The 24,303-nt window shown below is 42.2% G+C and overlaps 3 protein-coding genes across 3 annotated transcripts in view; 2 read left to right on the top strand and 1 right to left on the bottom strand.

Moving 5' to 3' along the window:
* LOC122544509 (histone H1.2-like) overlaps positions 1 to 752 on the bottom strand; it is a 5,009-nt gene extending 4,257 nt beyond the window's left edge. The window contains exon 1 of the mRNA XM_043683745.1: positions 729 to 752. Coding sequence (XP_043539680.1) covers positions 729 to 752 — 24 coding nt within the window. The remainder of the gene's footprint in view (positions 1 to 728) is intronic.
* A 142-nt stretch (positions 753 to 894) lies between these two features.
* Positions 895 to 10,867, top strand: LOC122544508 (late histone H2B.L4-like). The gene is made up of 2 exons (XM_043683744.1): positions 895 to 933; positions 10,482 to 10,867. Exons 1-2 carry the CDS (start codon positions 895 to 897, stop codon positions 10,848 to 10,850), a joined length of 408 nt encoding a protein of 135 aa, XP_043539679.1. The 3' UTR covers positions 10,851 to 10,867.
* Positions 10,868 to 12,158: 1,291 nt separating this feature from the next.
* On the top strand, positions 12,159 to 12,605 carry LOC122544547 (histone H2A-like). The gene has a single exon (XM_043683862.1). The coding sequence runs from the start codon at positions 12,174 to 12,176 to the stop codon at positions 12,564 to 12,566; it is 393 nt and encodes a 130-aa protein (XP_043539797.1). The 5' UTR covers positions 12,159 to 12,173; the 3' UTR covers positions 12,567 to 12,605.
* Positions 12,606 to 24,303: the final 11,698 nt, after the last annotated feature.

Raw genomic sequence — 24,303 nt, 5'->3', positions numbered from 1 at the left:
TGTCCCCTCCTGGCTCTTCTTAGTTTCTCTTTCGGTCTTTCCTGGCTATCTTGTAACTCTCAAGCACCTTTGCTGTGCCTTCACGTCTCATCGTAACATAGCCTTCTTCTTCCTCTTGACAAGAGATCAACTTCCTTAGTAAACGAAGGCTGCCTCACTCGTCCACGTCCTCCCTGCCTGACAGATTCACGCTAATCAAGGACACACTGTAGCTGTTCCTTGAATAAGCTCCACATTTCAATTGTGCCATCCCCTGCGGTTTCCTTTCCCATCCTATGCATCATAAATCTTGCCCACTCGCACCATAATGGCTTTTTCCCCCAGTTATGAATCTTGCCCTGTGGTATATACCTATCCCTTTCCTTCGCTAAAGTAAACATAACTAAATTGTGGTCACGCTCACCAAAATGCTCACCTGCCTCCAAATCGAACATCTGGCCGGGTTCATTACCCAGTCCCAAATCCATTGTTGCCTCGCACCTGGTTGGCCTGTCTACACACTGTGTCAGGAAACCCTTCTGCACACATTGGACAAAAACTGACCCATTTTCAGTCAATATTTTGAAAATTTAAAGTCTCCCAGAACAACTACCCTGTTACATTGACTCTTATTCCAGAATCATCTTTACAATCCTTTCCTCTACATCTCTGGAACTATTCTGAGGCTTATAAAAAACTCCCAACAGAGTGACCTCTCCTTTCCTGTTTCTCACCTCAGCCAATATTACCTCATTAGACAAGTCCTCATGCATCCTTTCTGCCGCCGTAATACTGTCCTTAACTAACAATGCCCTACCTCCCCTTCTTTTGCCATCTTCTCTGTCCATACAGAAACATCCAAATCCCAGAACCTATGACAACCATTCCTGTCCCTGCTTGATCCATGTGTCCGAAATGGCGACAACCTCAAAGTCCCAGATAGCAACCCATGCTGCAAGTTCACCCAGTTTATTCTGCATGCTCCTGGCATTGAAGTAGACACACTTCAAACCACCTTCCTGTTTGCTGGTGCACTCCTGTAACATTGAAACCATATTTCTGATCTCACTACGCTCAACTTTGGACACAGGAACTACAATTTAGGTTCCCATCCCCCTATTGAATTTGTTTAAACCCCCCTGAAGAGCATTAGCAAACTTCCCCCAGGATATTGGTACCTCTCTGCTTCAGGTGTAGACCATCATGTTTGTAGAAGTCCCACCTACCCAAAGGTCCCTTTTTCCTCAGGGATCCAAAACTCTCCCTCCCACCCCATCCCTTTAGGTACATGTTGAAATCCTCTCTCCCGATTCTTCGCCTTGCTAGCATGTGGCATGGGCACTAGCCAGAGTTAACAACTCTGCTTGTTCTAGCTCCAAGCTTCTACCCTAGCTCCCTGACTTTCTGCCTTAAATCCGCATCCGTTGTCCTACTTATGTTGTTAGTGCCTATGTGGACCATGACTTGGGCAGCTCCCGCTCCTCCTCAAGGATCCCAAAAACACGATCTGTGACATCATGAACCCTGGCACCTGGGAGGCAATACTCCGACCGTGAATCTCTCTCTTTCCCACAGAACATCATATCTGTCCCTTTAACTATGGAGAACCCAATGACTAATGCGCTGTTCCTCTCCCCACTTCACATCTAAGCAACAGGGACAGACTGTGTGCCAGAGACTTACTGGTAAGTCTGCCCCAAACCAATACTATTTGAAACGGTATCTTGTTGTTAAGGAGAATGGCAACAGGGGATCCCTGTGCTGTCTGCTAGTTCCCTTTCAGTCCCCTGACTGTGACCCATTGGCCATTTTCTTGTCCCCAAGGTGTGACTATCTCCCTGTAACTTCTCACAGGATAAGGGAGCTTACTGGAGGTGCTCATTTTATCTTTTTGCGAGAAGAATTCAACAGTTTCATTCTTCAAAGATCTTAGTTTGACTGTTGCACTTTCCTCCACTGCTTGAGAGAAAATCAAAGTCCTTCTCCCTTACTCCTCCTCTCCGTAGAGCCACATATTGTGTCCCAATGATGGTGAGCATCATCACAATACAGACCAGGATAATTAACACCTACCTTTACTTCAACAGTCTTCAAATAATTATATCACTGTGCACTGAGAAAGAAATACTAATTCTGACCTTGATCGGGTGGGTCAGTGGGCCCAAGAAGTGGCAGATAGTTTAGTTTGGATACATGTGAGGTGTTAGATTTTGATAAGACAAACCAGGGCAGGACTTGTACACTTGATAGTGGGGTCTTGGGGATCGTTGCTGAACAATGAGACCGAGGAGTGCAGGTGCATATTTTCTTGAAAATAGAGTCACCAGTGGACAGGGCGGTGAAGAAGGCATTGGGCATACTTGTCTTTATTGGTTAGAACATTGAGTGCAGGAGTTGGGCTGTCAGGATGTCATACAGTGCATATCACCCTTCACCAGGAAGGATGTTGTTAAACTTGAGATGGTGCAGAAAACATTTAAAAGGATTTTATAGTTATAGAGTCATACAGCATAGAAACAGACCCTTCAGTCCACCATGTCCATGATGTCCAACAATCACCAAACTGCATTCATCCCATTGACCTGCACTTGGCCCACAGCCAACTATGCCCTGGTTTCTTTAATGGCACATCCAGATGCTGCTTCAATGCTGTGAGAGTATTCCATCACACTCTCAGGCAGCATATTACAAACTTTACCCACCATCTACATCAAAATATTTTTCTTAGATATCTGCTAAACTGCTTTCCCCACAACTTCAACTTGTGCCCTCTGGTCTCAGACACATCAGCCAAAAAGAGAAAGATTCTCACAATCTACTCTGCCTACATCTTCCACAATTTAGTATATCTCAGTCAGATCCTCCCTCAACCTCCTCAGCTCCAAGGAAACCAAACCCAGCTCATACGACCTCCCCTTTTGACGGAAACTTTCCAACCCACTACATCGGCTGCAGTCAATCCCATCCTTTAGAATTGTGACAAATCAGAACTGCACACAGTATTTGATCTGTTTTATAAAGGTGGAATAAGACTTCCTCGCTCTTATATTCAACAGCTCCGGTACTGAAGGAAAGCATTCTGTATACCTTCTTCAGCAACTTGTCTGCTGGTGCTGACACCTTCTGGGATATGTAGACTTGGACACCAAGGTTCTTTTGTTCCTCAGTACTCCCTAGGGACCAATCCTTCATTGTATAATTCTTTCCCTTATTAGACCACCCAAAATGCATTACCTCACATTTATCAGGATTAAATTCCATCTGTCATTGCAGTACCCAATGTCCTCATACTGTAGCCTGAGACCATCCCCCTCACTGTCAACAACACCGCCAACTTTCATGTCATAGAGCAAAGAACAATACAGCATAGGGACAGGCCCTTTGCACTCTAAGGCTACACTGAAACATTTAATACATCCACACGAAAACTTCATCTGCAGGCTTACTAATTATACATGCTACATTCACATCCAATTGTTAATATGTCCACAACAAGCAGCAAGGGTCTCAGCACTGATCCCTGTGATACATCACTGGTCACAGGCTTCCAATCACAAACACAACCCTCCACCATCATAGTTTGCATCCTGTCTGCAAGCTAATTTCAGATCCAGTTTGCTTAAGACTCCAAGAGCCAATCTTGGACCAGTATTTTATATGGGACTTTGTCAAAGGCTGTCGGGGTGGCCTGTACCAGGCCAGATAGAGTAGCCCATGTCTGTTGACACAAACTGGTGTATAAGTGTAAAGTAGAATTAAACAGCAGGTTGTGAAACAGAATGGCAGGCAGAATCTAAGCTAAACAGCCCACTCACACAATAAGTTAAAATGATACCATTGAACAAGCCACTCCAAGGACCCAGCCTGTTCCAATTCGAAACAGTTCTGACAAGCAGACCGAAGGTCCGCTAAATGAGTAACTCCAGCCACATTAAATGAAAGGGTAATTGTCCCAGTTACTGAACAGACACCAGGTGCTAGTTACAGCCCATTAATGCCCTAAAACAGCTGAAGGTGTAATAGCTAAAGTTATCTTAAAGTTATCCGTTTCTTTAAGTAAGTTTGAATATTACGAAAAATTCTCATTGAGAGTCTTAGCATCATCACAGTAGTTTTCAGCATAAAAAATAGGTGCATAATACCAAAGTATAAATAGGAAAAGAAGCATTTAAACCTGGAAGTGAAGGTTAGTTAGCTTTAGGTAACACCTTCTCTTATTCCCAGAACAAAATAGATTGCTCACAATCCATTAATCACAAAGTGTTAACAGTTGGGGCAAATAAGTTACTTCACACTTTGTAACTAACTTTTTATAATAAAAATTAAAATTACAAGTCTATGGCAAGTAAGACAAAACAAGCTGTCCTTTGTTTTTTCTTCATATATTCCCCACTGTCCTAATTATATCAGAGGAGCAATTGAACTTGATAAAATGGAATACAATGTATAACAACATTTAACTGTCCTGCGGGACAAGCTAGCCTGAGAGAAACCTGAAGGTGTATCGTAAATAACTTTGGAATAAAAATGAATAGGATGCATAGAAAGATCACAAGGCCAAGTGATTACAATTTCCGCTAAACTCTGAGATGTCAGGGGATCCTGGGGCAGTCCATAGAAATGCCCATCATTGATTAGGATATGCAAAGTAGGAGAGAGGAACATCATAATAAAGTTGTATGTGATTGTTATCAGAAAGTTTATTAAAAATATTGCTTTTTATTGTAAAATCAGACTGTGTCATAGACCTCTGTTCTGAGGCCAGTCTCGGAGGACTATCTTTTGTCCTCTCAGAGGCCGTCTACCTGCACTAACCGGTTTCTGGTTGAATAAACACCTACCACTTGCCTGAATACTGCCTGCCTGCTGAGTCTTTCATCCCTGGTCGGGGGTTATGCCTCGACAACGGCCTGACTGAAGTACATGTAAACCAAATCATCTGCTCTACTCTCATCAGTATGCTTCATTGCCAGGATTGGGGGTTTTGAATTATAGCGAAAGGCTGAACAGGCTGTTGCTTTGTTCCCTGGACTGTCGGAGAATGAGGTGTGACCTTTGTACAGGTTGTGAAAATCACAAGGGGCATGATAGGGTGATAGCCAAGGTCTTTTTCTGAGTATGGATGCGTGCAAAAATAGAGGGCACAGGTTTAAATTGTGTAGAAAGGATTTAAAAAGGACCTGAAGGGTTACTTTATCACATAGAGGGTGGTGCTTGTGTGGAATGAGCTACCAGAGGAAGTGGAGGTGGTGGGTACAATTACAACCTTTTATAGGCACCTGGATATGTACAAGAATAGGAACAGTTTAGAGGGATATGCGCCAAATGCTGGCAAATGAGACTAGCCATGATGTTGAGGTGCCAGCATTACACTGGGGTGGACAATGTTAAGGATCATACAACACCAGTTTCTCAGACAACAGGTTTATTTGAAAGCACTAGCTTTCAGTGCACTGCTCCGCCATAGTTCTCCCACATAAAAGCTGTTGTACTATAACCTGGTGTCATGAGATCTTAATTTAAATGGGACTAGGTCAGATCAGGATCTCTGGACAGCAATAACAGCTTGGACCAAAGGATCTGTTTCTGTGCTGTAAAGCTGTGTGACTCTCTAAAGGCCACACCTTGATATCATTATCCCCAGTTAGACTCCGTACTATCGGAGTTGCAAAAGTCCATTGCATTTACCTCCTTGACTCTGAAGAACAGCACAGATCCTTTCTGTGACATTGTGTTCTGGTTTCACTTGTCTGTGAATCCTACAGATACAGTCAAAGAAATTAAGATCTTTCCCATTCACTTCACGAAACATGAACTGAAAACTCTCTCCTTTGCTAACTGGCTGTCCACTTAACAGCAAACATTTAAACTGCTCAGTAACACAGTGCAGGAAGATTGAAGCAGGATTAATCAAGTGTGGGCATCCTTCCTGTACCATAACAACTGTTCCTTTCAAAATTCTTTTGGCACAGTGGCTCAGTGGTTAGCACTGTTGCCTCACAGCATCAGAGTCCCGGGTTCGAATGCAACTTCGGGTGACTGTGTGGAGTTTGCACATTCTCCCTGTGTCTGTGTGGGTTTCCTCCGGGTACTCCGGTTTCCTCCCACAGTCCAAAGATGTGCAGGTCAGGTGAATTGGCCATGCTTAAATTGTCAATTTGGTGCATAATTCAGAGGGAAAAGGTGTTTGGGTGGGTTACTCTTTGGAGGGTCAGTGTGGACCTGTTGGGCTGAAGGACCTGTTTCCACACTGTAGGAAATCTAATCTAATCTAAAAATCAATGCATGTACACAACAGCATATGTAGTCAACATTAAATTTTAGTTTCCAAGTTTTTCACAAGTCAATATTGCTCTAATCTGTGCACAGTCTGTCCCATCTGAGCAGAGTTTTGAAGGACAATAAGCTATATCCACAGTCCCTTTGAGTAGCACAGACTGACAGGTACAAAGTACTTCCCAAGAACAAAATCTTACCAGTGAATGGAAGAAACAAAATGAGTTCTGCACTCAAAGAAGAACAAACAGTTGCAGACTGTTTGTGTAATGAAGGACTTGAAGGAAAATGATAATTTCTGGACAGAACAAAGAGTGAGATGGTGCCAATACACAGTGGATACAGAATAACTTGCAAAGTACAGAAATACTGTTAGGTCAATAGGTCTTTTGGGGAAAAAATAGAAAAAAACATGAACTCAAAGAGGTCTCAGTTGGGAGAATTAGCATTTTATTAACCAAGTTATCCAGGACAGTGTGAGTGTGTGTCAGCCCCAGTGTACAAGTGAACTTCCTATAGATTTTAAATGCATGTTATCAACTTGGTCAAAAAGTACATTCTACTTGTTTATTAGAAAATACTGAACCTATTGCATGCTCACAATGTATTCCACTTAAGAGGGAAAGAAGTAAATAAAAATCCAGACTAATTATTCATCCAATTATTTCACCATGGCTTAAACATGCTGTCTGACTCTCTGACTGTATGTAATTCATGTATCAATTCTTTTTGTCCAAACTGGAGGAATTAAATAGCAGGCCAAGTGCCAGATTGAAACAAATATTGCAATTTAATTTGTTTCCACCAGGAGAAAACAGAATACATCTCAGATGAAATGACTGAATACATACTTTGTTTTCAAATGGTTCAAAGGGAAATCAAAAATTGACATGAAAGGTACACATTTAAACAGATACCCAGAGATTATTGGACACAATGAAAAACTCTCATACTGGTCTTTTTATAAACATGTTAACAATAAATTCAAAGTACACATTCAGACCAGAGACTGACCAATCCAGAAAATATCTTACAATCATAAACTTACCATCAAATAAACTGTGGAAATTATCCAAACTGCTTAGAGTGTCAGAGACTGACAGTGGTATAAAAAGTCTCACTTTCATTTACAGTACATAAAATTTATCCAGTGCAGATAGAGGTCATTCGGCCCATCAGCTTGCAACAACTCGCCAAAGCACATCCCACCCAGATATAGACCCCACCCTTCCCCCGTAACCACATTTTTACCATAGTTAACCCACCTAGTCTGAGCATTGCTGAATATTGCAGGGCAATTTACAATGGCTAATCCAGCTAACTTGCACATGTTTGGACTGTGAAAGGAAACTAGAGCACCAAGAGGGAACTGTTATGAAGATGTGGGTGTACTGTACCTTTAAGAAAGTTATCAGCCAGTAGAACTACTGGACATCTCTAAGTGTTCCGAAAAAAGACAAAATAACATTTAGTCAAACAACCCAAGTAGCTGTTTGCCTGGAGACAAAAACATTTAAATTCAACCACTTGGTTGAAATTATATCCCGAAAATATCAAATTCCATTCCAGTTTGAATTGTGTATTTTAACAATCTTAAAAGTCAATGACACATCCGAAGCTCTGGAGGTATAAGACCGGGGAAAATTGAACAGTTGGGAGGAGAATTGCCAAGCCACCAGCATGTAAAAAACCTGCCTGAAAATTAGCTCTGTTAAAGGTACCTTTATCGATCAGTGACCTGTGAAGCACAATCCCCAAGAAGAACAAAAGACAACCCGAATACAGAAAAGAACCAAAAGCTGCTGGTTTTGAGATAAGCAGTTTTGTTTTGTAAATCTTAATCATGAGTTCTATCAGACTAGTATTATAGAAGATAGGTTAGAAGAAGGAGTTGTAAATACTTGTTAGTTAATCACTCTGTTATACTTTAATATATAAAACTGTCAATCTTTACTTTAACTAGTTCTTGGCCTATCAAATTTTCACAGATTACTGCATGGGATAAATCTTTTCTGTGTTGCTGGTTTTAAATTAGCAAAGGGGTTTACCCCATGTCGTATCAAAACCAATGCAGACACGGGGAACATGTCTGTGTGCAATTTGCACAATGAACCAAGTCTGGAATTGAAACTGGGTCCCTGGCACCAGTGTGCCACCATGCTACCCTGACATGGATGGCAATAAATAAAATCTTATTCATGTTGATCAACAGAGACTTGAAGTAAAAAAAGTGCTCCTGCAGTTTCTGGCAAGTGTCATGTTAAACAGAACCAAATATTATAAGTACACTCATTTATTCACAGTGCACACATTGAAAGATACTTTCAAATGCACTCATCCATTGATTTAGTTGAAACTGTCAGGTAAAGATTGAAAACTGCACTCAAACATTCACATTGGAGAAACTGACGGGTATAGATTTAAAACAAAGTTCTCATATTCATTAAAAAAAACTGGCAGGTACATTTTGATAACAGTTGAAAATGTGTTGCTGGAAAAGCGCAGCAGGTCAGGCAGCATCCAAGGAACAGGAGAATCGACGTTTCGGGCATAACCCTCACCTTGACATCCCTCCACCTATCGCATTTCCAAAGCCCCTCCCCCAAGTCCCTCCTCCCTACCTTTTATCTTAGCCTGCTGGACACACTTTCTCATTCCTGAAGAAGGGCTTATGCCCGAAACGTCGATTCTCCTGTTCCTTGGATGCTGCCTGACCTGCTGCGCTTTTCCAGCAACACATTTTCAGCTCTGATCTCCAGCATCTGCAGCCCTCACTTTCTCTCAAACATTTTGATAACACACATTCTCAGAACTTTAGTACACACAGGCAGATAAAAATGTCACTGACTTCTCATTTTTCTTATTGCCTTCTGCTTTGAGACATCCCAAAGTGGTGTTTGGTCACACTCAAAATTGTCGATACTAAATGAGACACATTCTTATGTTAATGACTGACACCTCGAGAGTAAAAACAACAAGTTACATTTCAGAAAGTTTGAGTTACAGTCCAGTAACATACTGGCTTGTAAAGACTGTGAAAGAGAGTAAACAAAAATGCTTTACCTCCCAGAGATGGTTAGGCACAGATCGGAGGAACATTTCCAAGTGGCAGGCAAATGGTGTGAAGTTTTACCGCTTACATCACAGAATAAAACCTGTCTTGAAGTAACACTAATTGACTGTTACACAGAGGTCAATGGACAGGTGTTGAATTCATGCCAAATGTCTAAATAAGGATTCGATAGATACAAAGTTAAAGTGATACATATATAACATGCTAACGGTTGCTGGTTAACAGGCATTCGTATGAAACTGAGAAATGTTCTCAATCCCTGCATGAAAGTTCAATACTCCGAAATAAAAACTGCAGCAACGTGGTTCTGATAAACTGTCGTTACTTGCAAAGCACACAGTTACAGATCGGTCTCTGGGCCCACAGTTAGCAATCAAGTTCTCAGAAATATACAATCCCACAGTCAAGACGGGCATTTTCAACCCGTGACTCAAGAAAAGTTTTAAATGGGAGCTTTTTGTCATCTCTCTCCAACTCCGTGCAGTTGAGAAGGAATTCCATCAACCCCAAACCTAGAAAACACTCTCAGTCTTAGAATCCCTACAATGTAGAGTTAGGCACTTCGGTCGAACAAGTCAACACCGACCCTCCGAAGAGTAACCACCCAGACCCATTCTGCATTTACCCCTGATTAATGCACCTAACCTACACACCCCGGAACATTATGGGCAGTAAACATGGCCAATTCACCTCCCTGCACGTCTGAATTGTGAGAGGAAAACTGAGCACCCGACACGGGGACAATGTGCAAATTCCACACAGACAGTCGCCCAAAACCGGAATCGAACCAGGGTCCCTGGCGCTGTGAGGCAGCAGTGTAACCACTTAGAAAAGTGGCAAGCTCAGTGTTAATTCCAGCCCAGAGAGAGGACCAGAAACAGATATAAAACAAATCTCCCTCAGTCAGACTGACAGGAACAGAATCACCATCCACTTCACATTTCGTTGACAGATCCACGTTGGGTCCCACCCTAACCAATCACAGCTAAATATATGGACATATGATTGATAAACGTACAGACCTGTATCTAAAAAAATGGTAAATTCTGATCTCTGTATGTAAATGTTTACGTATGTATGGCATGACCAACTGTACAGACCATCAAATTATTTTATGAATAAAGTGTATTTTTGAAATATAAAAAAAAATGAGAAGAAAGCACAGCAAGCGTCCAAGAAGGGCGCTAAGAAAGCGGTGAAGAAGGCGCCAGCGAAGGGCGGCAAGAAAAGGAGGCGGTCCAGGAAAGAAATTTACTCCATCTACATCTACAAAGTAATGAAGCAGGTTCACCCTGACACCGGCGTCTCCTCCAAGGCCATGAGCATCATGAACTCGTTCGTCAGCGATATTTTCGAGCGCATCGCGGGGGAGGCTTCCCGCCTGGCCCATTACAACAAGCGCAGCACCATCAGCTCCCGGGAGATCCAGACCGCCGTGCGGCTGCTGCTGCCCGAGGAGCTGGCCAAGCACGCCGTGTCGGAGGGTACAAAGGCGGTGACCAAGTACACCAGCTCCAAGTGAAGAACTGCATTGCACGGAGATAAACACACCCAAAAACCAAAGGCTCTTATAAGAGCCACACACAACCTTCCTGGCACAGCTGAACCATTTCTTTAAGACTTGTTTGTTTTAGTCTGCATGTGATTCTTGATAAGGTATTTTAAGATTTGGCACTGCATTCACTTTTATAATTGCTTTGCAACTTGATGAGATGCGTGAATGAAGGGGAAGGGGAAAGGGGAGGGGGGGGGGGGGGGTGTTGAATACATCACAAACAGCCCCTTCCCCTCTCTATAGGGAGACAGCAGATTAAGCACCAGTGAGTCATTTTTTAAGATTGATTTGTTTTAGTGTGTTTTGACCCGGTATCTTTCTTCGAGAACTTTTTGATATTATAAGTGCTTTGCAAATTGACGAGGTGGGGAGAGCGACTTCATCAGAGAGAGAACAGATTAAACACGAGGGAGTCATCATTCATCTTATTTGTTCAAGTTGCTAAAAGCCCTGGTGGAATGTTAACAATTATTTTCACCCAAACAAACCAAATGGAAGTGCCAACAGCTTCAAGTCGCACGGATTTACGCATTTTACTCTTTAAAAAAACATTTCCATTGCGCGGCTTTAATCCGATTTTTCAGAATGCAAATGCAAAGCCCTTTCTGCCGGTCGGTGAGAGGCTTTAACTGAGAGAATACCAAAACAGTTGCCGGACTGAAACGTGGTGATTATGCTGAATCTGATCGAGAGCGATAAGGGAGGACGGCTTTAAAATATCGTCTAAACATCGCCATCGATACTGAGCCGGAAGAATGTTGTGTGCTGCTTTATTAACATGTTGGGGTGTTATTGAAATGTGTTGTAGACTGCAGTGTTTGGCCTGTTTTGTTTAAGCTTAAGTTTTAGAAAATTACCCATTCTCAAGATCAGAGATGGACAGATAGTGGTGGGCAAATGAGGGAGAGTAAGACCGTGAGAAGGATACATTTGTAAAGTAAAAGTAACTTGACATACGAGTAGTAAGTGTTTTAAAAACCTCCTCAGTTTTTTTAGTACTTCGTTTTTCAATGTAAAATATATTCCTTTGTTTGTAAGTTGGCGGGCTTTTCATGTTGTAACAAAGGCGGTTGATGGTTTGGCGCCGGTACTTTCCGCCCTCCTCTCCGTGTCCTCTCCGGACTGGGGAATGAGGCAGATATCTGATTGGGAATTTAAGCAATATTAGTAGATGCTGAACAATGGGACCAATCAGACATGGCCGACGCACCATTCCTCCCGATGGTATAAGAGGCCGCAATGTGGGCGGATTGTAGCATTCTCTCTCAAAGTGTTTGTGAGATCGTGACCATGACTGGAAGAGGCGGAAAGGTCGGTGGGAAAGGTCGCGCCAAGGCGAAGTCTCGGTCGTCCCGGGCTGGCCTGCAGTTCCCGGTGGGCCGTGTTCACAGGCTCCTGAGAAAGGGTAACTATGCTGAGCGTGTGGGTGCCGGAGCGCCGGTCTATCTGGCTGCGGTGCTGGAGTATCTGACGGCTGAAATCCTGGAGCTGGCCGGCAACGCGGCCCGGGACAACAAGAAGACCCGCATCATCCCCAGGCACCTGCAGCTGGCCGTGCGCAACGACGAGGAGCTCAACAAGCTGCTGGGAGGGGTGACCATCGCTCAGGGCGGGGTGCTGCCTAATATCCAGGCCGTGCTGCTGCCCAAGAAAACCGGCTCTGCGGCAGCCGCTAAAAAGTGAAGAGAGTATTCTTGAATCTACCAACCCAAAGGTTCTTTTAAGAGCCACTCACAGCATCTGTGAAAGGAGTTGATCTCTGTCTAATTACGTATTTCAGAGCCCTGGGCTTTGTACCTGACATCGAGGAAATCCTATCTCCTTTTCATTGGATACTGTTACTGTCTGTGGGAGCAGAGGAAGAATATATCATAAAATACGATTGCAACAGTGTCTGGAACTACGCTATTTCTCACTGCCTGAGGGATCTGGCTTTAGGTAATGTCCAATGAGTTTAGACTGGTGTTACGAACGTCCCAGATCGCGTTTGACCTTCCATTAGTTTCACAGTTCGTTGAAGTTGGGACTGGTTGGGTTGATCCAGAGCAGTAACTCGTCAGTCGCTGAAGGAGTCGTCCCTGACCCTCTGCGCTTTACTCTCTGCTCGGTTCATATACAGTCTTTTATCCCCATCCTCTGGAGCGAGAGAGAGAGAGAGAGCAGATTGAACACCAGCGAGGCATTTTTCAGCTGAAAAGGAGGGGATGGGGTAAACTGAGACTGTCTGAACTCCAATTTTGCAATGAAAAACACAATCAACGCATACATTCTCCTCTAAAACATCCTGCTCTTGTACACGTTGGCAGGCATTTTCAAATTTGAAGATAAGCCGTTGATGTCTTGGCGCCAATATTACTTATCGCCATCCCCCGGCACCCACGACGCTAACAGTTAAAGAGAAGAACAATGGGCCCTATTTCACTGGAGACGTTTAAAGTGCTCCTTTACAACGCTATCATGTTTCCACAGTCCGTGTTTCCTGTATTGACAGCATAATGTCAACAGCGAAAAACAAAAGCCAAACAATGAAATTTCACCACTCTTCGGAAAACATTTTGTTCCTGCACTTTAGCTGCCTGTGTAGTCTGTCATCAATTATCTTTCTATAAATGCATCACAGCCAGTTTCGCATGGCTCTAACCGCATTAGGAATAGCTGAAAATGACCCAACTAATCGGAAACCCACGAGTTTATAAACAGTCTGTTCGCTCACCGCCTGTGCTGATTGTCCAGTGCGGTCATGGGGTCCCTACCCGTAAAGAGAGAATACATTAAAGTGCACTCGGTCATTTAATGCGCTCATCGGGAAGAATGTTCATACCGCCATCTCCAAATCATGACTACTGTCGGAGATTAGAACTTCTTGATGAAATGTCTTTCCGCTCATTGTCCCTCAGCTGTAACTGAACGTGGCTGAGGAGGGTGGGGTGGAAATTGGCACCAAAACATCAACCGGTTTCTTTCAGATTTGAAAATGCAGTCAAGATGTAGAAAGTAGGAGGCAGTTTGAATGAGAAGAATGTATGTGTAATTAATAGTGGGTTTGTTTTTAGTTCACACTCTCTTGGGAGGCTCGGTTCAGACTCAATGGGCCGTATCCAATGGTGGATTTCGGCTCTCTCTGGCTAGTTTAGTGGCTCTGAAAAGAGCCGTTGTGTTTCTCTCTCTCTGGGTGAATGTGCAGGGCCGGCCAGGCTCCGTTTAGGCGCGCTCCCCGCGGATCCGGCGGGCCAGCTGGATGTCTTTGGGCATGATGGTGACCCGCTTGGCGTGGATGGCGCACAGGTTGGTGTCCTCAAACAGTCCCACCAGGTAAGCCTCGCTGGCCTCCTGCAGGGCCATCACCGCCGAGCTCTGGAAGCGCAGGTCGGTCTTGAAGTCCTGAGAAAGGGGCCAATACGGCCCATTGAGTTTGAACCGAGCCTCCCAAGAGGGTGTGAACTAAAAACAAACCCACTATTAATTACACATGCATTCTTCTCATTCAAACTGCCTCCTACTTTCTACATCTTGACTGCATTTTCAAATCTGAAAGAAACCGGTGGATGTTTTGGTGCCAATTTCCACCCCACCCTCCTCAGCCACGTTCAGTTACAGCTGAGGGACAATGAGCGGAAAGACATTTCATCAAGAAGTTCTAATCTCCGACAGTAGTCATGATTTGGAGATGGCGGTATGAACATTCTTCCCGATGAGCGCATTAAATGACCGAGTGCACTTTAATGTATTCTCTCTTTACGGGTAGGGACCCCATGACCGCACTGGACAATCAGCACAGGCGGTGAGCGAACAGACTGTTTATAAACTCATGGATTTCCGATTAGTTGGGTCATTTTCAGCTATTCCTAATGCGGTTAGAGCCATACGAAACTGGCTGTGATGCATTTATAGAAAGATAATTGATGACAGACTACACAGGCAGCTAAAGTGCAGTAACAAAATGTTTTCCGAAGAGTGGTGAAATTTCATTGTTTGGCTTTTGTTTTTCGCTGTTGACATTATGCTGTCAATACAGGAAACACGGACTGTGGAAGTATGATAGCGTTGTAAAGGAGCACTTTAAACGTCTCCAGTGAAATAGCAATATGTAACATCAGTGTCTGGGAAAAATGACAAATTATAACGTAACAAATTAAATGACAAATGACACGTTAAATTACCGGCAACACTACACTATGCTCTCCGTATGTGTTGCCTTCACCGTCCTCAGGTCTCTGCTCTCTATCGGAAGGTTTGGATGGCTCTGAAAAGAGCCATAACACCCTTTGGCACAAAATGTAAAATCAAACACAGGATCTTACAGGAGAGATGTCAGAGAGAGAGAGTACCATCATGGACCTGCTTCTATGGGTTCAGCAGCTTTTTTCAACTGCCTGACTGCTTTCAGTCAATAGCCAGACAGTCAAAAACCAAATCAAACCAGAGAAAGGCTGAGCTGGGAAAATTGGGCCACTCCCCTTTCATTGTACAAGTGTTCTTTTTAAAAATATGAAGCCTTTGGCGAAGGCATTATCTGTTAAGTTATAATCAATATGGCCTTAAAAATCAAACTTTTCGGAGCCTGTGTCTTTTACAAGCTTGTTAAACGAGCAGCATCATCACAGCAGATTGGTCCAAAAAGTAAAGTCCCATGGGATACAGGTTAATATGTTGAATTGGATCCAAAGTTGGCTCAGTCACAGGAAAGAAAGGGTAATGGTCGAATGCTGCTCTTGTGAATGGAAAGCTGTTTTGAGTAGTGCTCTGCATGGCTCATTGTTGGGACCTCTGCTGTTTGTTTTATTCATTAATGATTTGGAGTTGAATATGGTGGGCAAATTTGTGAAATTTGCAGACGACACAAAAATTTGGCCATAGTGTGGAGGATAGCTGTAAGCTCCATAACTATGTAGATGGTTTGTTGGAGTGGGCAGGAAAGTGGCAGATGGAGTTCAGCTCTGATAAGTGTGAGGGAATGCATTTTGGGAAGTCAGACAATAAATGGGAATAGCCAGTAAATGGGAATATACTGAAGGGGCAGGTTAAGTGAGAGATCTTAATGTGCAAATGCACAGGTCCCTAAAGATGGATGGGGTTGTAAAGAAGGCGCATGGAATGCTCTCCTTCATTGGCAGAGGAATGGAACACAAAAGTAGGGAAATAACAATGAAACTGTATGAGGCATTGGTGGCTACAACAGGAGTATTGTGTGCAATCGGATCACCACATTACAGGAAGGGCGTCATTGCTCTGGAGAGAGTGCCGAGGAGATTTACTAGAATGCCAGGGCTGGTGAATTGTTGCTATCAGGAGAGGTTGGGGATTACAGGGGCGACACCTGTTGGGGATTAAGGATTACAGAGGCGACACCTTTATCTGCGGGTCTGGCTGTCGTGGTTTCACTTACCTGTGGTTTACCGTATTCTGAGTATATAAAAGGGAATGTACCAGAACCAGGAGGCTGCTGAGAGAGTATATTTCCCATTTAAATTAATGGATTCACACCTATCTGCGGTTTTGGGCTTCCACCATAGGTCCTGGAATGTAACCCTCACAGATACAGGAGGCGGGGGGGTGTTGTCTACAGTACTAAATAGTGGGCCACCTGATGAATCAGCAGCACTCCGAAAGTGTGCACTTCCATGTAAAACTGTTGAACTATAACATGGTGTTGAGTGATTTTTTTTAACTAACTAGTGAGAGGGAGACATTAGAGTAGACAGTAGAGTAGTTTCCTTTAGCAGAGAGTTCAAAAAATAGGGATCACAGATTCAAGCTAAGTGGCTGTAGGATTAGATGATATGAGGAAATATGTTTGTTATGCAGAGAGTGGTGGGTATCCGGAATTCGCTGCCTAATTTTTTTTTAAAACAAAAATTCCCTGGAACTGCACATCAACTGTTGTAAACTGCAAGGTTACAGGCTGTGGCAGGAAAGTGGGATGAGAAGGGGCATCTGGGTGTGTCTGCGTTGGCATAGACAACATGGGCTGAATCCCCGCAATGCTGTATTAATTTCTATGATTCTCTAGTTATCAATCAGACTCTACCAGTCTCTGCTGTGTGAATATGTAAATATGTTTACCACATACTGAAATTTACAGTTTGATAACTACACTCACACATTCACCAAGCAGGAACTGACAGGTATAAACTCACATATCCACATACCCACTTGCATCAGGTGGCCCCATTCATGGAGCTGTATGGGTGTTGTTTAGTTTCCAAATCTCACTCAACTGGTATTAGAATTTTAAGAAAAAAAATGGACAAGGAGCAGCTCAGAGCAGGAGTGGAATCAGACTGGTGGTTCTGTTTAAATTACTGGCGTTGAACAAAAAATCCTAATGATTATTAACTGAATGTTACATTGATGTTGTCAATCACAACTGATGTTGATTTACAGGGGGTATTTGTTCTGTCTTCCTCCAGACAAATACTCAAAGGATGAAGACAATGTAATATTTCCTTGGTACCGAGCCAAGTGTGACCAGCTGATAAGTTACTGCCATCAGAGCGAAGGACATCCTTTCCACTGTCACAGAGTGGACTGAGTGAGGTTCACATTGAGCACCATTTCAGAAAGATATGTTCAAACCAAGAGTTAAACACCACCAAGGAAATAGAAGTTTATATTTTTTATCTATATTCACAATGCATGCTACCCACTTCCAATCAACTTGAATGAATCCTCATCTGAAATATACACAGCATTAAATCTGAACATCGAATGGTGCAGCACAGGAATGGGTCCTTCAGTCCACAAAGTTGTGCCGAACATGACGCCAAATGAAATTAATCCCTTCTGCCTCCATTTCTTGCATATTAATTTGCTTATTTTAAAGTCCCTTCAACACCTGTATCGCATCTGCCTCCATCACCACCCCGGCAATGCGTTCTACTCCTACCACTCTACATTGAAACAAACTGCACCTTAGGCCTCCTTTGAACTTTCCTCCTCTTACCTTGTACACATGCCTCATAGTGTTCAACATCTCAACTCTTGGAAAAAGATTCTGACCATTAACCTTAGCCATGCATCTCATAATTTTAGAGACTTCTGGATATAGGTTTGTTTGCTGAAGTGGAAGGTTTTTTTTCAGACGTTTTGTCACCATACTGCGTCACATCATCAGTGAGCCTCCAGATGAAGCACTGGTGGTATGGCCCGCTTTCTATTTATGTGGTTAGGTTTCCTTGGGTTGCTGATGTCATTTCCTGTTCATTTTCTCCCAGCATGGTAAATGGGATCCGAGTCAATGTGTTTGTTGATGGAATTCCAGTTGGAATACCATGCTTCTAGGAATTCTCATGCATCTTTCAGTTTAGCCTTTCATAGGATGGATGTGTTATCCCAGTCGAAGTGGTGTCCTTCCTCAGCCTTTGCTGGCCAGAAAAAAACTACCCGGGTTTTTCTAGCTTCTTTTTATAGCTCATACCCTCTAATCTAGACAACATTCTGGCAAACCTCTTGCGCACCCTCTCTAAATCCTCCACATCCTTCCTGTAATGTGGTAACCACAACTGAAAAATCATAACACCAGATTATAATCTAGCAGGTTAATTTGGAAGTAATAGCTTTCAGAGCATCACTCCTTCATCAGGTAGCTGTGAAACAGGATCATGAGACACAGAATTTATAGCAAAAGGTTACAGTGTTATACAACTGAAAGGATATATTGAACAAACCTAGACTGCTATTCCAGTATTTCATCTTTTAGAATGGGTTGCAGGTTTCAGTCCATTAACATATAGATCCAAGAACTTCTTTTAAGTCACATTCTCAAGATGACTTCAGGTTTTATTTTAAGAAGAATGACATCTCAGCTCAGACAATGTATTAAAGGTGTAAGGTTAGAGTCTGTCTGTATCCCAATCTTGAGTCAGACTGGTTCTATTGCCAAAGTAGGAATATATAAAACATTACATGGATTGACTGCCTGTAGATTGTGCATTTTTGAGCAAAATAGAATGTATCTGCAAATATAATTCTGCAAATGCACATTCACCCCCATAGACGTGTGTGTGTGAGAGAGTGAGTGAGTGAGTGAGTGAGTGAGTGAGTGAGTGAGAGAGAGAAAGAAAGTATGTGAGTGTGAGTACATATGTGAATGTGTATTTTGTGTGTGTGTGTATATATGAGTGTGATGGGGTATAAGCCTGTGAGAGGGTGTGTGCATGGGTGTATGTGTGCGTGTATGAGAGAAAGCATATGGATGAGAGAGCGTCTGCCTGAGTGTGTGTATGTGTGTGAGTGAGAGAGTGTGTAGAGTGACAGGAACTCAAGGTCCCGTCTGGGGCTGTCCTCATGGGTTCTGAACTTTAGTAAGTACACTTTTCAAGTTACAATAGAGGGGAACAAATAGACGATGCTGTTCGTTTGAACAACCATATACGAAGTAGATAGTGAGTACAGATATTGAAGGAAACATTTCTGCTATCAGTAACTGAGAATGACAAGTAATCTTTTGTCACATATATAGACACAGCAATCAAATAATATGAATTCCAAGTGCACATTCTATGTCAAAGCCCGACAAAAAAGATTAATGTGTAGGTATGTAACCAAGCAGTTTCCCCTCACCCCCTCTCCAAACATACATACATACATACATACATACACACACACACACACAGTGTGTCAGTGTCTGTCAGTCTGTCTCTTTCTCAGACTTACAATGACTCTCAAAAACATACACCATCCTGACACATGTTACAATGTCTAACAGCCATACTGTTCCATTGGCATTGAAAAATGTTACATTCAAAATGATTTCTACCCACAAATTCCTTGTCAGAGTCGCCTAAAGCACAGAATCAGGCCCTAGAAAACTTTTGAGTCTGCACGATCAGAAACAACCAGTTAACAATTTTCATCCTGATCATGCAGCATTCAATTGCATAAATGTATCATGGTAGCAGAGGAGCTGCCATTCCCATTTTTATCACATCATTATTCTCCATTTCTTCAAATTGCAGTAGAAGACTTCTTTTTGTCTGGTTCAGTCCAACCAGAAACTCTTTTTGTTTTTAGATAATTATGTACTTCTTTCAAAATTGGTTGCAATTTTCAACAAAGAACTTTGCATTCCTCTTCCCCCTCCCTGGAAGGTATCTCAGACATCTATCTGCAATTTACAAAATGTATCAGTGGAATCTAATAACCACCCTTCAAAGCAGTGGAGAAAGGGAAAGAAAAGGCCAAAATTAGTAGGTTTGCAGAACTGCTCATTTTATTTTCAATCAGAGTTGAACAGTGTTGATTGTTCAATAAACTGAATGTGGTAGTTTACATATTGTGCACTGCATAACAAAAAAAAACAACTCTTTTTCCTTTCCTCCTTCCTACTTTAGAGTAACCAAAGAATACTGTTAATGGCTAATCATCATAGAGGTAGGTTCTTCACTCAGCGAGTCGTAAGTTCATGGAATGCCCTGCCAGTAGCAGTGGTGGACTCTCCCTCTTTATGGGCATTTAAGCGGGCATTGGATAGGTATATGGAGGATAGTGGGTTAGTATAGGTTAGGTGGGCTTGGATCGGCGCAACATCGAGGGCCAAAGGGCCTGTACTGCGCTGTATTCTTCTATGTTCTATGTTCTATGTACTTTAGAGTAACCAAAGAGTACTGTTAATGGCTAATCATCACACAACAGAGCAGGGTAATGTTCTGTCTACATCAGAAAATAGAAGTGAATTAGTCAATTGTCTTTTCTGTGCAACAAACATTATGGTCAATCAGCTCCAATGCAATTGAATGGTTTGTCACCCTTTCACTTTGTTGAAAATGGATTCAGTTTACATTGATTGTTAGTTCAGCAGTTTTCAGAAAAGAACATCAATATGCACTAAAACAAAAACTAATGGCATTCTGAAGACAGACATTTTATATCATTACTGCTTGTTAGATTCTGCACTATACAAGATACAAAAGGTCTATTGTGTTTCCTACCTTGACTCTGAAGAACCGCACAAAATCTGTTCTGTTGCAATGTGTTATGTTTTCACATGCACGTGATTCCTACAGGCACTAACAATTAAAGAACGTTGGCTGTTTCCCATTCATTACAGGTGACATGAACTGAGGTACAGACCGGCAGCACAAGAATAAATTCACTCTCACTCAGCCACTGGATGCTGAAAGGAAAAGAATAACATTTGGCCTCAATTATTTCCAGATATGAATTGACTCTTAACATCACTTATCACAGCTGAGGATATATAGTGCCCAGCAGTGCCTGATAAATTCTACTATACAGGCATGCACACACAATGTAACAATAATCTGAGACTGAAATGTAATAAAACTAAGCATCATTGAAAAGAGTTCATTTACAGAGTTCATGCTACACTCAGACACAAACTCACAACTGAACATAAATGAATGAGATCAAATAAACCTCCAATTAACCCTTTTCAGAGCTTGAGAATCCTCCTTAAATAAAGTGCCCAGAACTGAACACAAATGTGATCTGACCAATGATCTGTCATTGAGATTGTGGGAAACATATCAAAACTAGCATTATAGTTATTAAAAGTAAGATGACAGCAGAACTGGTGTCAAATTGTCCTTTCCATATAGATACTGACAATCAGTCGATGAAGTTCACGTTTCCAACAATTACTGCAGAACTGACGTATAAGAGAATGCCCCAGTATAGACACAATCGGCTGAATGGTCTGCTTCTGAGCTGTAACATATCTGTGACTCTGATTTTGATGATGGTCAGTCAGCTCCAATGCAATTGAATGGTTTGTCACCCTTTCACTTTGTTGCAAATGGATTCAGTTTACATTGATTGTTAGTTCAGCAGTTTTCAGAAAAGAACATCAATATGCACTAAAACAAAAACTAATGGCATTCTGAAGAAAGACATTTTATATCATTACTGCCTGTTAGATTCTGCACTATACAAGATACAAAAGGTCGATTGTGTTTCCTACCTTGACTCTGAAGAACAGCACAAAATCCGTTCTGTTGCAATGTGTTATGTTTTCACATGCACGTGATTCCTACAGGCACTAACAATTAAAGAAAGTTGGCTGTTTCCCATTCATTACAGGAGACATGAACTGAGGTACAGACCGGCAGCACAAGAATAAATTTGGTTCTCAGAATAAAGCAGTTTCCCTTCTGCCATCACCTTATCTCCTCTCTCCCCCACCCACCCCGACAGACTGACAATCAACTGAAAAAAAAATCACAAAATGCAGAAAAGATTAAGATCCAGTCTCAACACACTGATAACAAATATCACAGAATGTATCACATGGACACAGAGAATATTACTAGCTTCCACTTTGATACACAAGAGTAGAAACTGACAAGTACAGGCTGATAACTGCACACTCATTCATGTTGCAGAAACAGACAAACAAATGATGATGACACACTTACTGTGATGCAAATGTGTGACAAACAGTTTCCATCTGTTAGTCTGTTTCTGTTAACTTAAGTCACACATTCTCATTGCAGTAGCTGTCAGGGACAGATTAATAACTACACTCTCATTCACGAAGCTAAAACTGACAGGAACAGAATGATAACTACACTCCAAGTTACACACAGCATAAGCTGACAAGCATGCTCCGATAATGACACACATATTCACAGTGCAGAATCTCACAGGTACATATTAGTACCTCCACTGTTCACATTCATCAAAGAGGACCTGTCAGGTAGAAATCTATATTTAAATTCACATATTGACAAGGCAGAGATTGAGGGCATTAGATTGGTAACTGCATTCACATATTGATATAGGAGAAGTTGACAAATACAGGTTAATATTGACAGTCTCAATTCACAGAGCAGGAACAGACTGGTAAACACACTCATACATTCACATAGGGGTAATGGACAGGTAGAGATTGATAATTACATGTACATAGAAGTAACTGACAAGTACACAATGATAACTACGTTGATTATATAAATAATTAGGAGTTGGTGTTGATGATATATTTTCTAAATTTGCAGTTGATACTAACAGGGAGATGAGTGATTGGGAGGATGATGCTGAGTGACTTCACAGGGAGATTGACAAGTTGGCCAAATGAACAGATGTCTGGCAGATGAATTACAATGCAGAGAAATGTGAGGTAATGCATTTTGCTACCAGAAACACAGAGCAACAATGCAGGGTCAATGGTACATCTTTGAAGGTACCACTGGAGTAGAGGGACCTCGGGGTTCATGTTTATCATTCTCTGAAGTTGGCCAGGCAAGCTGAAACCGTTGTGAAGAAGGGTAATAGGATCCTTGCCATTATAAATAGAGGCATTGAGTATAAAACAGAGGAAGTGATGCTCCACCTCCACAAATCATTGGTCACATCACATTTGTGTTCAGTAATGGGCACTTTATTTAAGGAAGGAACTTCAAGCTCTGGAGAGCATTCACTGAAGATTTACTAGAATGATAGCAGGAATGAAGAATTTTACATAGCAGGAAGGATTAGTGATATCAGGCTCCTTTTCCTTGGAGCACAGAAGATTAAGAGAAGAGCCTTATGGAGGTGTTCAAAATTATGAAGAATTTTGGTAGGGGAAAGAAGAATATTTTGTTACCACTAGTTAGCATGTTCAGTAACTAGGGGTCACAATTTCACGATTGTCAGCAAGAGAGCGAGGAGTGAGTTGAGGAGAAATGTCTTTAGAATTGTTAGGATTTTGGATTGCACAGCCTGGGATCATGATGGAGCTAGATTCCATGTGAGGTATGAAAAGAGAGTTGGATGTGTATTGACAGTGATGAAGTTAGAGGGCATTGAAGATAGGGCAGGAAAGCAAGTTATTTCCACCACAATTTCAAGAAAAGATGGAGAATACATTCAATTCATTGGCTCCTCTGCCTGGACCCATTTGCCAGGAAATCAAATGGATGCTAAAGTTAGGAGTGAACAGCATAAAACTTAAAATCTCTGCCATCAATAGTTAGATTGTACTACAGTGGGATAAACTGACACATTGAGGGTTGGGAGAGACACAATTATTCAGATGGTTTCTCAAAACAAGTCCATCTTTGGAACTGACATCTTGCTGAGTGAATTGAGACAAAGCCTCGCCTGGTCGCAGAAGTGTGACATTGCTCTGCCTTCTCTTCCTTATTTGCTGGAAGGTAGGATTGTTATTGATCGATTTGTGAAGCTTCACAGGCTTCCTTCTGTGCTGTCTCACGATGTCCATGGATGGCTGGCATAAGCATTTCCCGCTTTCTCTTAACCTGGTCCCTCATCCCTCCTGTATCTGTGTGCCTCAAGGCGGCATATGTGATGCAGGGTGGTTGCTGCTCCACTTGATCAGCCTGAAAACAGGTCAACACAGAAACGTAGCAGATAGGAGCAGGACCAAATTTGGTGGCATTGTTATCTAAGGTTATCTAAGAGTACAATGGAAATTTGATCAACTGGGCCAGTGGGTCAAGGAATGGCAGAAGAAGTT

This window comes from Chiloscyllium plagiosum, chromosome 50, assembly GCF_004010195.1.
Source record: "Chiloscyllium plagiosum isolate BGI_BamShark_2017 chromosome 50, ASM401019v2, whole genome shotgun sequence".
NCBI lineage: Eukaryota > Metazoa > Chordata > Chondrichthyes > Orectolobiformes > Hemiscylliidae > Chiloscyllium > Chiloscyllium plagiosum.
Note: the sequence above shows the minus strand (reverse complement) of the source record. Positions and strands in the feature narration are given on the sequence as shown.

Bases quoted from the DNA above. Each gene is read 5' to 3' on its own strand.
- LOC122544508 (XM_043683744.1), top strand. From the start codon at position 895: ATGGCGACAACCTCAAAGTCCCAGATAGCAACCCATGCT. The intron at 934-10,481 runs GCAAGTTCACCC...AAAAAAAATGAG, and splicing joins CCCAGATAGCAACCCATGCT to AAGAAAGCACAGCAAGCGTC.
- LOC122544547 (XM_043683862.1), top strand. From the start codon at position 12,174: ATGACTGGAAGAGGCGGAAAGGTCGGTGGGAAAGGTCGCGCCAAGGCG.